The sequence below is a fragment of the Chlorocebus sabaeus genome, chromosome 10 (genome assembly GCF_047675955.1).
Source record: "Chlorocebus sabaeus isolate Y175 chromosome 10, mChlSab1.0.hap1, whole genome shotgun sequence".
Classification (NCBI taxonomy): Eukaryota; Metazoa; Chordata; class Mammalia; order Primates; family Cercopithecidae; genus Chlorocebus; species Chlorocebus sabaeus.
Genome location: NC_132913.1, coordinates 94082143 through 94099181, shown reverse-complemented (window position 1 = coordinate 94099181; position 17039 = coordinate 94082143). Strand labels below are relative to the sequence as shown.

At 38.5% G+C, this 17039-nt stretch overlaps 1 protein-coding gene across 3 annotated transcripts in view; it reads right to left on the bottom strand.

The window, feature by feature from the left end:
* Positions 1-1698: 1698 nt before the first annotated feature.
* The window catches only part of ADAM23 (ADAM metallopeptidase domain 23), a 172430-nt gene continuing 157089 nt past the window's right edge, over positions 1699-17039 (bottom strand). The window contains exons 25-26 of one of the 3 annotated variants that reach the window (XM_007965996.3): positions 13187-13277; positions 1700-5596 (exon numbers count right to left, since the gene is read on the bottom strand). In XM_007965996.3, coding sequence (XP_007964187.1) covers positions 5548-5596; positions 13187-13277 — 140 coding nt within the window. In that variant the 3' untranslated portion in view covers positions 1700-5547. Of the gene's footprint in view, positions 5597-13186; positions 13278-17039 lie in introns of all 3 variants that reach the window. The other 2 variants (XM_007965997.3, XM_007965995.3) reach the window with 2 other exon arrangements.

Below are 17039 nucleotides of genomic sequence, written 5' to 3'. Positions count from 1 at the left end.
TCCCTCGCCCACCTACCCATCACTGCTCTTCTTTTTTTTTTTTTTTTTTTTTTTTTTTGGAGACGGAGTCTCACTCTGTCGCCCAGGCTGGAGTGCAGTGGCCGGATCTCGGCTCACTGCAAGCTCCGCCTCCCGGGTTCACGCCATTCTCCTGCCTCAGCCTCCCGAGTAGCTGGGACTACAGGCGCCCGCCACCTCGCCCGGCTAGTTTTTTTGTATTTTTTAGTAGAGATGGGGTTTCGCCGTGTTAGCCAGGATGGTCTCGATCTCCTGACCTCGTGATCCACCTGTCTCGGCCTCCCAAAGTGCTGGGATTACAGGCTTGACTGCTCTTCTTTTTACTCCCAGCACAAGAGTAGCTTAGTAGACTCATCACCTTGGGTCTAGAAAAAACTTTTTTAAACATGTCTCTTCCTGCTAAATTGTGAGCAACTTTAAGCCAAGAATTTTCTTTTGTTCCTTCAGTTCCTAGGAGTTCCTGGCATAGCATAGAGACATAAATATGCTGAATGAATAAATTAGTGAGTGGAACTCCCTAACCTTTGCACATTAAACTAAAGGGCACTTATTTTAAATTTTAAAAGTTACTTGGGAATTCCAGCATAAGCATATGGATTATCTATTTATTCACATCAAATTTTAACTCTAGGTTTGCTGCTCTATTATCTAGGGAGTTTCTGGGTCACCTTTCTCAACCAGTTACCAAGGAAGCATGGAGTAGAACTCATTTCAACATCATCCTCAAAAACAGAATGACTTAAAGGAAAACACACACAAAAACAAATCATTTAAAGTCAAACATAAACAACACTCAAATACTCTAATAAGCTTTCTAATTTTAAGTATAATATTCATGCTATTTTAAAGTGTTTCTATATTTATTACATGAAATGACATGGAAACAAAAGAATTATGGGTAACGGACTAACATTTAAATAAGATTTTGGGCCTTGAGTACAAGAGGTTCCTCTAGGGGGCCTTTAAGGCAACTACAAGAGGATGAGTCAATGAGGCTACAAAAAGAAACAGGTTTGAGATCATGAGAGGTGGGCAGGAATTTACGTTGTGTTATTAAGTTTGAGCCTTAACTTACAGGAAATGAAAAGCCCTGCAATGCTTTCATCAAAGGAGTGATGTGGTCAGATTAGCAACTGTGTGTCAGTGCTGTAGATACATGTGAGATCCATGTGTCTGTTAAGGCCAAATCAAGGCATGGCAATGGGATGGAGAGGAGACATATTGAAGACATTCTTGAAGAAGGGACATAATTTGGTGACCAATCCCATGGGAGCTGTGAAGAAATGCCTTCCTTAGAATGTTTTTTATAGTACAATTTATTTATTTATTTATTTATTTATTTTGAGACGGAGTCTCGCTCTGTCGCCCAGGCTGGAGTGCAGTGGCCGGATCTCAGCTCACTGCAAGCTCCGCCTCCCGGGTTTACGCCATTCTCCTGCCTCAGCCTCCGGAGTAGCTGGGACTACAGGCGCCCGCCAACTCGCCCGGCTAGTTTTTTTGTATTTTTTGGTAGCGACGGAGTTTCACCATGTTAGCCAAGATGGTCTCCATCTCCTGACCTCGTGATCCGCCCGTCTCGGCCTCCCAAAGTGCTAGGATTACAGGCTTGAGCCACCGCGCCCGGCCTATAGTACAATTTATATAACCAGATTTCCTTCTATTTTCTTTGTTGCTTGATCATACATTTGGTACCAGGTTCAAAGTGTGGATGTGATTACTAGCTATCCATTCTTAAAACTCAGAAGGGAGACACTAAAAAAAAAAAAACCTATAATCGATCCTAAGGTAGGTTTTTTCTGATTTATAAAAAGCAAAAGAGTCCAATGAATCCAATGAAACTGAATCCTAATCAGGCATATATTTATCAATAATCAGAGATTTTGTTTTGTGCCACTGCTTAAATTTTCAGTGAGCCTTTGGATCCATGCTAAAACTCTGATGATATCAGGCACACAGTCATTTAATCAGCAATGTAAGACGATACAGAAAAGGGGTTTAAAAGAACTGATTAAAGTATAAAGCTACGACATTCTATGTTAATGAAACTTTTAATACACATTTGACTTAAAGATGCATACAATGACTACTGAATCTCCATTCATAGGCAGCCAACAAGATATGAATGAGTTTATTAATTTCAAACAAAACTTCAGGTAGTGCAGTTAAAAAAATTACAAAGCACTTAAAAATGGAAATTAACAATGGAAGCAACAATGACTATAAAACATGATGGGATAACTTTAAAGAAAGGATTCAAGTATTGTTTGTAAAGTTCTTCAGACACTAGTCTTTGAAAAGTTTGTGCATTTCCCATCGTTGCATAGTAAAAAACAAAAACCACACACCACTTTGTAAAACTCCACAGCTCTATGTGATTCATGTTTCATAACATGCACTTATGTGTACTGCTCAGTTATCTAGTAGGAGTAGCTCTAATGGGCTCATGCACTATCCCAGATGAGCAATGAAGTTAGCGCATGTCTCCTCATCCAGGTGTCATTAATTAACGCAGCAAAAGTAGAGCAGGTGAAATGGGAACTTGATCATCACTTAACACTAACTCTTGTTGGGTAACATTAAACAGTGATACACTTGTGCTTTGGGCTCAAATTAATAAAAAGGAATCTCCACACCACAAAAATTAGCAAATGAATGGCATGTGCAAAAGAAAATACAGCAAAGAGTTTGAAACTACATAACCTAATACCATCAAAAATAATTATAATCCATTTTTACGATTGATATGGTTGCATTATCTTTCATATTCATACACACATAGCTTAAAGCTTGTGTATTTTACATATACACAAATAATTTAACATTGGAGCATAGGTTCGATTACCTATGAAATTGCCAGTGTAACAAAAAGTTACACTGACATTTGCCATATGTACATAATATTTGGGGACCACTGTGGTCTGATTTAAAACATAACATCGCACATTTACAATGTTGTTTGTGAAATGCTTAAAAGTTAACAATAGAGATTTAAATTGTTTTGTAACCACCATGATTTTATTTCTGTTAAGTCACCATGGTGCCTCTGGAATCTCAGTGAAATGTGTATGGTGTACTTCGCAGCAGCTTAGTATCTACTAGAGAGTAGGAACCAGCAACAAGGAAACACTAAGCAATGCAGCAACAGGAAAAGATACCAAGTAATCTGAGTTTCCTCCAAGCTTCCTCCGAGCTGAAAGAGCCATTGCCGCTAACTAGAGGGATGCTACCTGTGTCCTATGAAGCCAGGAGTAAGGCTGAGAGGCCTTGTAGATAGCCCTGTTATTACAATATAAATGTACAGCTAGTCCTAGAGAAAGCCCGCCTACCTGTGTAGCACCTATTACTCAGAAAGCAACAACATAGTAAGATGTTTGGTGATGGTCTATTGTAGAAAATAGAAATTAAAGTTTTTGCTCTATGACTGTGGTACTTCCCCAACGATAGACACCTCGGGGGAAAAAAATCCACTGTGTTAAGCAGTGCATTCCAACTTTCCAAAATCAAAGTTGTAAGACTGATAACATGAATCTTGCTGAAAAGGGACCAAGAGCTAAATCTAGCAATGGATTTGGTGTCATAAAGAAGTGACGAGTAAAACTGCATGTCCTTTTCCTTAAAAAAAAAAAAAAAAAAAAAAAAAGGGCATTAGAGAAGTAGGGGCTCTTTGGGACAGTCTTTTACTAAAGCCCATCTATAGATGGATGCTCACTGAAGTGATCACATACAGGTTTGTACATTAAAACAAAGCTGGGACCGAATTTCTTTAGCTTATTTATTTAACATGTGACAGAAGCTATCTTGACCATATTTAGAAGAAAAAAATCAGTAAAAGTGAAGGAAACTCAGAGGGACTTGGAAAGCCCAGATTACATCTGCAAATCTGGCTGGAGGGAGAAGAATAATGTGGATTTGTATATAGTAGAATCCCATTATAATCCAGTGCAACGGTCCACTGATCAGTAAAATGCCGGAGGTCAAACAAGGTTTCTTGAAAGCATGGCACAGCATAAAAGCCTATGTTAACAACGTGGATACAAAGGTAACTGCTCCTTCTATTCTCATTACCACTTTTCCAACAGGGTTCTACCATATATATTTTGAGGCAGGAAAATAAGCATGGATGAAATATTGACGCTAACAAATACAAATAGAATGGAAAGTTTAATTTTTTCCAAGCTTTTAACATTTAAATTTTTTTTTTTTATTTAAGGCTTTAAGTTTATCCTCCTTTCACATTAAAGACAGGGAAAGAAAATTGTCAAAACCGAAAACCAAAATCATGAGCTTGGCACTTTTGTGATTAATTTGAAAGGGTGTCTACTTTCTTACATTATATACATAGGTTTATAATGACATCAAAAAATTTTTGAGACTTAGTACATATATTTCCACTTACATAATTTTGTGTCTTTGATATGGGTTATTTTGTTGTTTGTGTCCCCCCCTTTTGTTTATTTTTGGTTTAATGCACACCAACTTTAAACTGCACTTGTTTTGTGCCCAAACTCCCTGTATCTGTGGCTACATCTGTCTTTTTAAGCAAGCCCAAGAGTCATTGTATAACATGTTATGAGAGAAGGACAGAGACAGAGAAAGAGAGACAAGAAACAAAAAAGATGGGGAGCAAAAAATAAACTCAAGTTTACAGAGACCCTTTACAAGGAAAATATCTCAATACAGACAAGTGGAAATGATGTGTCAAAATCTCTTATTTCCATATTTACATTTATAAAAGAACTATACAATAGCATCATTGTTCAAATTCCAGCTCCCATTTCCAAAGGATGCTCAGTCCAGGAGAAAACACAATGGGGAAAGTGAATCAACAAGAGCAAGGTCCGTGGAGTTCTGCCCTGGTCTGGTCTCCAGTGGGGAGTGGGGATTATAGAGGGTGGGAGGTGGGGGGTAAGTAGTGGGGCTCCGAGAGGATGGGGTGTGGGGATGTGTTTAAGTGAAGAGGCCCAGGCAGCTTCTGTGTGTTCATCTGTCATCTTCACCTTAGGAATTCTGTTGCAGGTTTTGCTGAGAATTGGCTTGCTAGCTTGTTGTATATATGCCATGCAGTTTTTACCCTTTCGAAAATTAGATCTTCATGCCACTGGAGTTTGTCATCGGTAGTAAAGAAAAAAAAATCATGCCAAATCATTTAGAAGATATTAAGTGCCAGCAGGCTGAGGGAAAAAAAATCATTTACTATGTTTTTTAATGATTCCTTTATTGCACTTAATTTTTGTGTGTGTGTTGTTCCTTCGTCCGTTAGGGAAAAAAAAGATTCTGGAACAGTTCTTTTTATAGCATGGTCTTTTGCCCCCTCCCCCTTTATTGACAGGTGGTGAAAGGGGTTCTTTGAGATTATTTCCAAAAGAGACAGTTTTCTTTTACCCCATCCTTGTCACCCCAACTTTAGCTCCGTAGTCATTACCACCCAAAGGTTTTGTTTGCAAACTTAATAGTTCCGGCAACACTGCTGCGAGTATGTCATACTCAGAATCCAACAGTGCAAGGTGGTGTCCATCCAGCGCAGCTGATTCAGATGGGGCCTTGCTGAGTAGGATCAAACCGTCTCTTCTTGACATTTCTTCCAGAGTGCGTCAAAAGAAGATGCAAGCAGAGGGGGAAAATCCACAATATTAATCAGATGATGATGAGAGAATGGTGATGATAATGACAATAATGCTAGTTCCAGAGCAAAGTAATTAACTCACATGGAGGCAGTCTCCGGAATAACTTGAAATTGAAAGATAGAACAGCTAACGTTTTTGAATGTCTTCACAACATACCCCCTAGAGTATGTCCTTTGATGAAGACCAAAAGAAACTTTGAGTTGTTCATTTTAAATCACAAGAAGACTCTGCGGCCCAATTTGTCTCTTCTTTCAGAAATAATCACACTGCTAATTCATTAGGTGAAAATTATTACAGGGAGGCCTCTTCCATGAAGCGGCCTATTGGGAGAATTAAGAAAAATGGAAAGTCGTAGCTACTTCCCTTCAGGCTTATACCAGTTCTACAGCAGTGGACTGGCCTTTGCCAAAGTGGCAAAAAAGCCTTGCTCTATTCAGTTATCTTGCTGCCTTGGGTGTGTGAGCTCTTACCCTACTATAGAACAAGCATTTTTCATATCTAGAAAGTTGGAAAACAGAGTGCACAGTAAGACGGTGCACTCAAAGGAGAGTGGACACAGGTTCAGGTTAGTTAAGCAAATGCAGAATTTAGCTTAGTTGAAAATTGGCAAGTTAAAATGCTTTGCTCACAATGTCCAGTCTCCTAAAAAGTGGCTCCTATGTTTAAAGAGAAAAGAAAGAACCAGCAAGACACTACAAGGCAACAATAAAAGTTGGTTGCAACCTCCCCATGGTCTGGCTTTATGTGGGGCATCAAGCAAGGGGCTCATGCATTTAGTCTGCATACTGGGCGGGTGCAACGCTGCTGCCACCGAGGCATCATGCAAAACTGGAGACTGAGGAGTCCCCAGAGCCCTCATTTCCCTGCCCACTGACTCAGGGCCAGCTTGGATACCCTTACAGGCCCTAAGTATCAAAGCCATTGCAATATATTCCTCCTCCCCAACAAGTAATTCAAAATAAAAACAAAACCAAAGCTCAAAATAAGTATAAAGGCATCCTGCAAAGTTCTTATTTTTCCCAAGATGGTCACTTTGATGCTTCTCTTTTGAAATATCAACATAAAAGTCTTTAAAGAAAACTTGTCTTTTCTTTTTAAAAGTTTACATTAAAACATCTTCATGAGTGACCTAAGTGTGTGACTCATTGGCCTAGCAGGCAACCATTGCAGCCAACACTATCTGCAACAATGCTGCTTATTTTTCTTCATCATTTCCACCCAGCCCTCTTTTAAGTCAACATTCTTGGAAGCGGGCACTGGTGATGCTGCTCAAGAAACCAGTGTGAGACCAAAAGGCAAGTATCCCATAATGCATCCTCCACCACGTCAGTTTGCTGCAGACCACAGGGTCTCCATCTGCCACCTATGTTCATATCCCTGGAAGGCAGAGGTTTAAGGAGCCATACTCTGTGAGTCAGGGAGGAAAAACTGAGACTGCCTGACCTTGTGAAGTGACCCTGAAGGACAAGAGGCTCCAATCTTGTAAGCTATGTATTGTTAGAACTCAAGATAAAAGTTGAAGTTTCCTCAGTAAATCCAAATGTAGAGGAAAGGGCAAACCAAACTAGCACTGTGCATGTAAATGACTATATTGCCCACATCTAAATTCCTTTACTCAAGTTCGGGAATGACCCATAAGTAGCCATGTCCAAGGTCATAACAGCAATGCAGTCCACTTTTAAACAGAGATAGGACATTTCCATTTCACCCTGGCACACAGACAACCGCTGGTGTCCAAAAGCTTGTGCTCTTTTTTAAAGTTGGTTTTTGAAGCTCAAGTTGCACCTTTTTACAGAAATATTGCTCTATAGGATCACTGGGTTCCCAGGTCAGACCAAGAGGCCGAGCCATCCTGCAGACCTGTATCTTTCTGGATGAAAATGGACTCTGAACACCAATGGGGCATTCCAGGACTTTAGCTCTTCCACTGATGTCCCAGCAGGGGGAAGGTGAGCTCCTTTACAAGGGAAGCAACCCCACGATGAGGACAGAGATGAACACTCCGGAGGCAAGTGGGCTGTGAAGGTGCCTCACACATCAATTGTAAAACCACCATGGACACTCTATGTTGAGAATGGTCTGAATTTTCTCTATGAAAATAATATTCTTGCAGTTCAATTTTAATGTGAAAGTACAACTACTGTGGGCAGGTCCTTGCTATCTTTCTTCCATAACGGTTTCTTCTGAATACCCTCTGCTCACTAGGATTCTGAAGGTAATTAACTTTCTCATAACCTGTAAGGTATTTCTGGATCATTGCAAAACACCAGCATAATCCATAAAGCTTACATTGTCACAGGTTTCATCAATTTTTACTACTTCTGAAATAATCTGAACTTTTGTCTACAATATACATTATACACATAAATATCTACACAAAATTAAAGCAAGACTCTGCGTAACAATAACCATTTCAAAGCTGTAAAGCCTTTAGATCTTCTTTCAAGGGCATATATTTATCCATGGTTAGCACATTCTTATCATTCTCTGCTGAGTCACCCCCTGATGAAGTGCCCCTAGCCCAACCCCTCCTAGGCCACCATACACTGAGCTCACTTCCCTGGGGTGCTGGGGCAGGGAAATGCACTGATCTTCCTGGCCAGTCTGGCATCATGAAAGAGAAAGTGCCTAACCCAGGAGTCCCAGGCATTAAGGGAATTAGGCTTCTCATTTTGGACAGGGATATAATCATGGAATTCAAAAAAGCAGCAGTCTGGCTATCCTCCTCATGGAAAGACTAGCCAAATTTAATTCCATTTCCTAATCCTATAAAAATCAAAAGGCCCCCACAAAAAACGGTGTTTACTCTTTTGAAAAAATATAATCAGCAATATTAAGTTCCTTTCAAATTTTATCTGACTTGAATTCAGATAACTTTTTTTTTTTTTTGAGACAAGAGTTTTTCTCTCTTATCACCCAGGCTGGAGTGCAATGGTGTGGTCTCGGCTCACTGCAACCTCCATCTCCCGGGTTCAAGGGATTCTGTCTCAGTCTCCTGAGTAGCTGGGATTATAAGTGTGCACCACCACGCCTGGTTACTTTTTGTATTTTAAGTAGAGATGGGGTTTCACCATGTTGGCCAGGCTGGTCTCGAACTCCTGTCATCAGGCGATCCGTTCACCTCGGCCCTCCAAAGTGCTGGGATTACAGGCATGAGCCACCGTGCCCAGCCTCAGATAACTCTTAACTTTGCTGGTAATAGTCTAGATATACCTCTCTAAATTCCATTTTGTGTGAGAACATAAATACCTTTTCTTTAACATGTCCAATAAAATGGAACACAGGCCAGACAGAATCTCTTAAATCCAGAGTTAGGCTCAGCAAGAGCTTTTAACACAAATAACTTCTCAGAGAGAAGGAACCACGTATGATACTTACACAGAATTAACACTTTAATGTAAGGAGTAGCTATGCCAGGCCAGTACGGCCACTGTTGAAATCCACTTTGCCACTGAATCCCATGGACAGGGCAAGTAGTGGGGGAGAGTAAGATGTGGTGATGGGGTTCCACAGACTGAGGTGTTACAGTATCATTGGAAGAACTCCGTGTTCATCCTGTAGTCCTTTTGATTTCAATTTTCAACAAACCATGTTACTACTACCTTCATTTCTTTTCCTACCTTCACCTAGAATTTCTCATTTCCTACCACCATCACCTACTAATGTGTGTATAAATGACTTTGCTCACATCTAAAACCCTACATTCAAATTTAGGGAATATCAGATAAATAGCAATGTCTAAGGCGCTGAAGGCAATCCTGTTCACTTTTAAATGGAGATATAAAATTCTCTTTTCATACACTTTTCATCTTTCCTAAGCTTTAGGGAAGATGCTACTAAAATGGTCCAGCTTTTTCTAATGTCCAGCAAAAGCAACAGCTCTAACAGTTGAATCAAGCAGTATTATTATTCATGCTGGGTAGGTATCATGAGTCTCCATGAGTCAACTAGGACAGAGGTTTGCAATCCTCTGCACCACAGCTCATAACTTTATTCTGTGTGTGTGGGTGATGGGGGAGAACAGGAGCATGGGGTGAACGAAAATAAATGCAGATACAGAAGTAGAGCAAATTGGTGTGCCACATGCCTATGTTCGTTTTTCACAGGATTTCATAGGGAAAATCCTAAGACCCTCAATACCTGGGACTCTACAGACTAATCATACCCTTAGTAACCTCATACTTCTAGAGTATGAAATTAAGCAAAGTTAGCCGGGCGCAGTGGCTTACGCCTGTAATGCCAGCACTTTGGGAGGCCGAGGCGGGCGGATCACCTGAGGTCGGGAGTTCCAGACCTGCCTGGCCAACATGGAGAAACCCCATCTCTACTAAAAATACAAAATTAGCTGGGTGTGGTGGTGCATGCCTGTAATCCCAGCTGCTCAGGAGGCTGAGGCAGGAGAATTGCCTGAACCCAGGAGGCAGAGGTTGCAGTGAACCGAGGTCATACCATTGCACTCCAGCCTGGGCAATAAAAGCAAAACTCCACCTCAAAAAAAGAAAAGAAAAGAAATTAAGCAAAGTTACTACCCATAATATTACACAGTATTTTTTAAAAATCAGAATATTTTTAAAAAATCTACCAAATAAAGCATTTAAAAATTCTTCAGGAAATCCACAACCTTGCTTGTGGAAATCTTGCTTGCATTAACCAAAGCTCTCTGACTCAACTACTCTACTAAAAGGAAGTATGTAATTTAAATTTGTATTATTTTCAGATTATAATAATCTTGATACATCTTTATTATCACTTCACACACACAAATGTGCACACATTCACACATGCACACATTTTCATGCTTTTTACCACTTACTTCGGAGGAAACAACAGTTTAAGGAAAGAACTTTAAAGAATGGCAGACAAGGTCATGGCTTAGAGCATAGCTGTATTTCTCATTTACACTTAGGCAGGTCACGTATAGTATGATACTTCTACATCTAAACTGCTCACTAGTACACCTATAGAAATGTGACATTAGGAAAACTTAGTATTTTCCCTGAGCAGCTACTATATTTTCCTTTAATCAAAAAGTTGACACGCCCTCAAATTGTTCAGGTTACCTTACCAACTTTTCTTCTAGAAATAAAAACCTGATATCAGGAGGCATTCCCAATAGCAATATTTAGAACAATCTTTTGTACAAACTATTTTCAACTTCTGATTCTGAAGGAATCTCTTATTTAACATTTACATTGAGCTCAAAGACTTTCAGTTCAAATAGCAAATAATTACACTTATGAATTATCGCCAGACTAGTAATCTCCAGAACTGTCCAAGTGGTGGGAAAATCTAAACATTATCATTCAGCACCAAAAGCCTTTTATTACGAGGTAGAAGTGTTATTTAAAGCTGAACACAAACCACATAGCTACTACTAAAATCTAAAGCAAATTAAGATCCTCACGTAGCAACCATCTCCAAACTTAAACTCCTAAAGTTACATGTTCTGGAATTATTCTTCATCGTTTTCTTTGCTTCAGGGCATGAAATACCTCACCCTATTGTGTGGCTTTCCACACAATTCTCCCTGAAAGTGATTATTAGAGTTATAGGGCACAGGAAGGGGCTTTGGCTTAGCTCAGCAGTACAGGTAGGTCCCTACACAGCAACAACCAGGGAGCAGTCAACAATGGCTGTTTCTCATCTCACCAAGTGCTGATCCCCCACCTTTTGTTTTCTGCTCTTGTGATAATGAGATATCGCTCTCTCTCAGATATAAATAATCTTTACAGGGCCTAATCCACTTATATATACAGTGATAAAGGCTTTTCCATTTTTCCCCAAAGAAACATGCAATTCAAGCTGTGAGCTAGGCCAGGCCACTGTTTTGAGGTCCTGCTACAGAATAGTGTGCTGTTCTCTCCAAACACTGCAATGATAAATTTGGCATTGCATGTGGCTAGATGGCAAAGATGTGTAATAGACTGTTTTCCACGCCTTTGAAACCGGGATTTCTTAATGCCAAATGAGGCATAAGCCTGGGCATGATCCAAATTTATTTTTCTTGAGGCATACTTATGAAAAAGTTGAAGGAAGCATCATAAAATAAGAGTATGACAGTACTATAATGTTCAATGACTTTTGTAGCAGTGGAACACTAAGAAAAATTTTGCTTGAATTAGGTCCGCCCAAATGAAAATATATTTCTTACTAGATGCCACATGCGTGACTTACTATGTGGGCAATATTTTATTAATACCAAAACAATAAATGTAAATATGAGTTGTCCATTTTATGTGTGTGTTTTTGAAAAGAAACTGATGCCAAAACTATTTCACTAAACAAGTTCAACTCTATAAATATACTAAAAGAAAAGATGTATAATTTTATAATACTATTTCAAGTTAAAGGCACTCAAAAACTGTAGGCTTACTCATTAAATCTTAATATGATAACAGATTAGCAGAAAATGTTGAATGTATTTAAATCATCTTTGGTTTCTTTAATCAGCTTCTAAAAATAACACTTTAGCTGGCTGAAACATATTGAATCCAAAATCCCAAATATAAAACATATAAAGTTTATAATTAAGGCAATTATTCAGATAGTTCAGGGCAAAAACTTCCTCTTTTGAGTAACCAGATAGAGGCAAAGTGGGTTTTGAATTTGGGTAATGGTCTTATTTCCCACTTAAATTTGTTTCTGTAAATCTGGCTCAAACTTAATTGATCACAGAAGGCATAGGAGGCCTTACCTACAAATCATAATAATCAAGCCACTATAGCATGAAAAGGTATAAAAAGCAATTATACAGTGATTCTGGAGTGTAGAAATCCCAGCCTGGATAAATCACGTTTCAAAATTTTGATCACAATTAAAGTTTATTTGTGAATACCCAGTGTGTCTATTTAAACAATCTTAGTTCGGTAAGCAGTGTGCAATCCAAACTAAAAAGGTCACTGAGAAAACACACCAGGCCTACCTGTCAGGTCAATATTTAGTCCTTGATTAAAAATATTAAGTGTCACAAAGCCATATTTTTCAAATTCTGATTTAAAACCAATTCAGTTGGTTGAGGATTGCACAAATACTTTTTAAATCTGTTTTTATTAAACTATAAAGCTTTTCAAATCACAAAGCTACATATACTATGTTACATACGAAAAATACATGTAATGATTGCATGATTACTCAGGTGGTGAAAATTTCAAAATATCAGTGGACTACAAACAAGTTTTAAACAGATACAAGCAATTTACATCCACTTATTTCCAACTACATGGTTTCCTCGATGTCCTGTGTAGAAATGAATGTATCTCAGAGTGTCTGGTCTTATAAGCTGGACTGTCTTCTACTGAAGAACTTCTTTGTTCTCCTTAAAAATCAGTGTATATGAATTCCTTCTACATTTCCCACTTGCCTGAAAATGACAGTTAAGGGTCCGTGTTTCTTCACTTCTAACCCATTTCTGAATAAAAAGACTTACATTTTGCAGTTTGACTGATAGAACCTAAGCTCTTGTAGCAGGAACTCAAAACTTGGTTATGTAAGCAGAAAAGAGAAGTGCCAGAGCCACTGAGAAGAAGACATGCGGCATTGCTTACTTAAATCCCCAGCCTGTGCCCCCAAGGACAATAGCTGCTACCAGGATGGCACCAGCGATGGAGCCTATTATGAGATTGGTGGCACTAGGACCTGTGACAAAGGATCATGGGAAGAGAGTCATATGAACCAACCACTTTCGTTACCACAAGGGAAAGGCAGTTAAGCAGTTTCAGGAAGTAAATATCCTGTGTAAAAGACGGCTACACATTTAAAATTGCCTTTATTTACTTAGCTTAATTGCACTTTAGATGCCATGGTGAGCGTTACTTGGCTTTACATGCCTTTAAATCTAAAGTTTCTGTACCACTGACAATTCAGTTCCATTAAATTCACCTTTCACAGAATTGGAAGCAAATAGGCCCCACTTACTGTCTTTACACATCCTTCTTCTCTTCCCTTTTCCAAGTATCATGTGTCAAATAAGTAAAAGCACATAGAGAACACCACTGCATTCAGATTAGCTCCATCTGACTGACAAATGGGGGCATGGAGGAAAGGAAACACATTCTGCTACAATGCCCTTCCAAAAAGCACCTAAAAGTGGTCGGAATGCTAACTTTTTAATTACCCACTTGGAGACGGTTAAAATTTAGCAGTCAGAAGGAAGTCATCACTACAGATCTGACTTTTGAAGCCTTGCTCTCAAAGATACACTTCTTCACGGTCCTTATAGTGGTAAAGACCAAAATGGGGTTCCAAAGGCAAGCTATAAGGAAGCATAAATCTCATCTGGGTAACTTTGGGGAAATAGTAAAAAGATTCCTTAGATTCAACTGAGAATAGCTTTAAAGTTCCCACTGTTACTAACAGAACTTTGAGGCTTAGAGATATAAAAAAGCAGAGAGCCAAAGGACAGTAAGAAAGAAAAGACAAGGTGGCATTTCTATCAATTGCTAAGGGTAAGAGCTAATCCATATTCTAGTAACTCCTGTCCACTCGCTCACTCCTCTCCTTAAGCTCAGCATTTTAAAATCTAAGCAACTTTAAACCTAGTATAATAATTACTTTAAATATCCCATCCTTCAGGATGCTAATATGCAGGTACAATGTCCCCTAACAACAAAATACTTTCTGTCCTATCTATCCCTATCTATCCAGGAATCACAAAGCCAATTTTGCCAGTTTCTCTAAAATCCCTGAGTTTTGTGTATACATTCATTTCTGTGTAAAAAATTCTCTTTTCTGCTCACATCGGTGCCCTCAACTGTGTACATAAATGAATGTCACTTTTGGCGGCACTCAAATTGCATATGCATAACGTGCTTTTACTCAGAGACCACCCAGGGCTTGGTGGGCAGGTAGAGAACAGCTGCAATACAGTCTCAGGGGTGCAGGTCTCTTCAGGCTCCTGGGCTTGTGACATGCTCTTAAGACTAACCACTGACCATCTAGAGAACGAATCCCAGTTGCCTTTAGAGATACATCAATAATAATAATCACAATGAGAGCCATAAAAATAGTTTAGCTACTGTATTGTGCGCTTACTATGTGCCGGACACAGCTCTGAGCACTTGACATATAGTATCTCATTTGATCTTCACAAAAATCACATGAGGTGGGAACTATGACTATCCTTGTTTAATGGATGAGGAAACAGAGGCTTCTAGAAGTTAGTGAGTGATAGTGGCAAGATGTGAACACAGATTTGTTTGACTCTAAAACATATCCTATAAGTCAAAGATCAGCAAACTAGAACCCACAGACCAAATCTAGCCCCACTGTCTGTTTTTGCAAAAAAGTTTTATCGGAACCCAGCCATGCGCATTCATTTACATATTGTTTATGGCCGCTTTCATGCTAAGACAGCATTGTTGAGAAGCTGTGACAGACAACCCTGTAGGCTGAAAGCTAAAACTATTTACCATCTGGCCTTTTACAGAAAGTTTGCTAACTTCTGTTTTAATGAAACTTTATTCCATTTACATGTATTTCCTCCCCACATTTCAACAGAAAATCAAATTTCAAAACAAACGTTAAAAAATATATAACCATGTACATACTCTATGCTTTGGATATGATTTGCACTTAGTTAGCTTCAGAAAACATAGGCTAGGATTAAAATCAATACATAACTCATGAAAAATGATTCCTGACTTATAAACTAAGGAGTAGAAATTAAAAAAACAAAAACAAAAAACTGCCCATGGAACTCTTAGTGACTGAATGAACATTACTCTGTCAGTTAAACTAAGAAATATTAAGACAATCTATATTGTACGACATTATTTTTTAAAAAACTATATTTACTCCTTGAGCAATTATGCTAAAACTTGGAATTTGAAGGGAAAAAAATCAGTAAGCTAAGAGACAACTAGTGCTCATAAACTAGGAATAACAAATCTATCTTTAGAAAAAATATATATACACTTACACAGACTTACCTGTCACAATTAGAAATAGTCACAAACGAACAAAACTGGAAATGACTGATGAAAACAAATGCTGATAACAAGGACTATATTTTACAACAAAGGCCTCTTTGATTTTAACTATCTCTAAGACTTAAAGGAAGGATTATTAAATTCATCCTTTCTATTAGTACATTTAAGGACACGCCTCTTTGATTTTAACTATCTCTAAGACTTAAAGGAAGGATTATTAAATTCATCCTTTCTATTAGTACATTTAAGGACACCAAAGTTACAGCCAATGTATAATGTTAAAAAATGCATTTGGGATGATTTTCAGAAAGCTACCATTTGTCAAGGAGGAATTTCACATAAATGCATGCATGGAGCTGGCCCTGAAAAAGGAATGTTTCTTCTGTATATAACCCAGTCAACAGATCCAAGGGGAAATTTTACAGGACAAAGTTCTTGTCTCTAAATATTTTTATCCCTGTTAATGGTCTTTGTTTTCTAACACACAAGGAGAAACAAAATCTCTTTTCTAGTATTTCTAGCTTCCCCTGTGCTAACTAGCTTCACAGTCCATAGTGGTGAGATGTGAGTTGGAAGATTAAAGTCTGGTCAAAGTCCCTGAATCCAGGAGAAAGAAGGCTCATGTCATCTTCAACACAAGATGTGAACATGAACCTGCTTCCCTCTTAATGCTATTTTGGTGCCTGGGTCTCCCAATTCCAGTACGTAAGAGGAGCACCCATTTGTTTTAACCAATGGAACTAAAGAAACACTTGTCTGATATTCACGATAAGCCCATGATTTGGGGTGGCTGAGTAAAAGATATCTAGTGATTCCTGAAGATACTAATAATTCATTCCTGGGCCACTTTGAAGTGTCACCACCACCAGAATAGATAGAAAAGACTGTGTAAAGGGTTATGTCTGCCATTCTTAAATATTCTTTTTCTAATTAGAGAGAGAAGAAAAAAATCATGATAATATTTTAATCTACAGATTAGCAATCTTAGGAAGCAGTGTCCCATGGAGAACTGACAGCTATTCTGAGGATGTGGATCAAGTACAGAGCACCCTAAATCAAAGCATCAGGAGAACTGTATTTCTGTGACAGCTTAATGGGCAAGTGGCACACAATATATTTATTTACACCCTGGCTACTTTTAAGACCAACCCACCAGGTGATTTGCAGCTGTTCACTTATGGTTATACAGGTTTGGATTAAATATTTTTTCATTCTTAATGCTCCTTGCTTCCAAATATTTATGTAGACTTCAATTTTGAATTATTAACCTATTTTACAGGAAAAATAGGAAGGCAGTATGCTAAATATCTCCTTTTTAAAAAGTTAAGCTGCAGCCTCCTATGTCATTCTAAATACATGAAGAAAACATTAGTAGTTATCATTTTTATCACCTTTAAAAGGTGCTATAACTGTTGATAATTTCTAGTTATATATGTAAGTTTATTTGACTGGCACAGATTAACTTTATTAC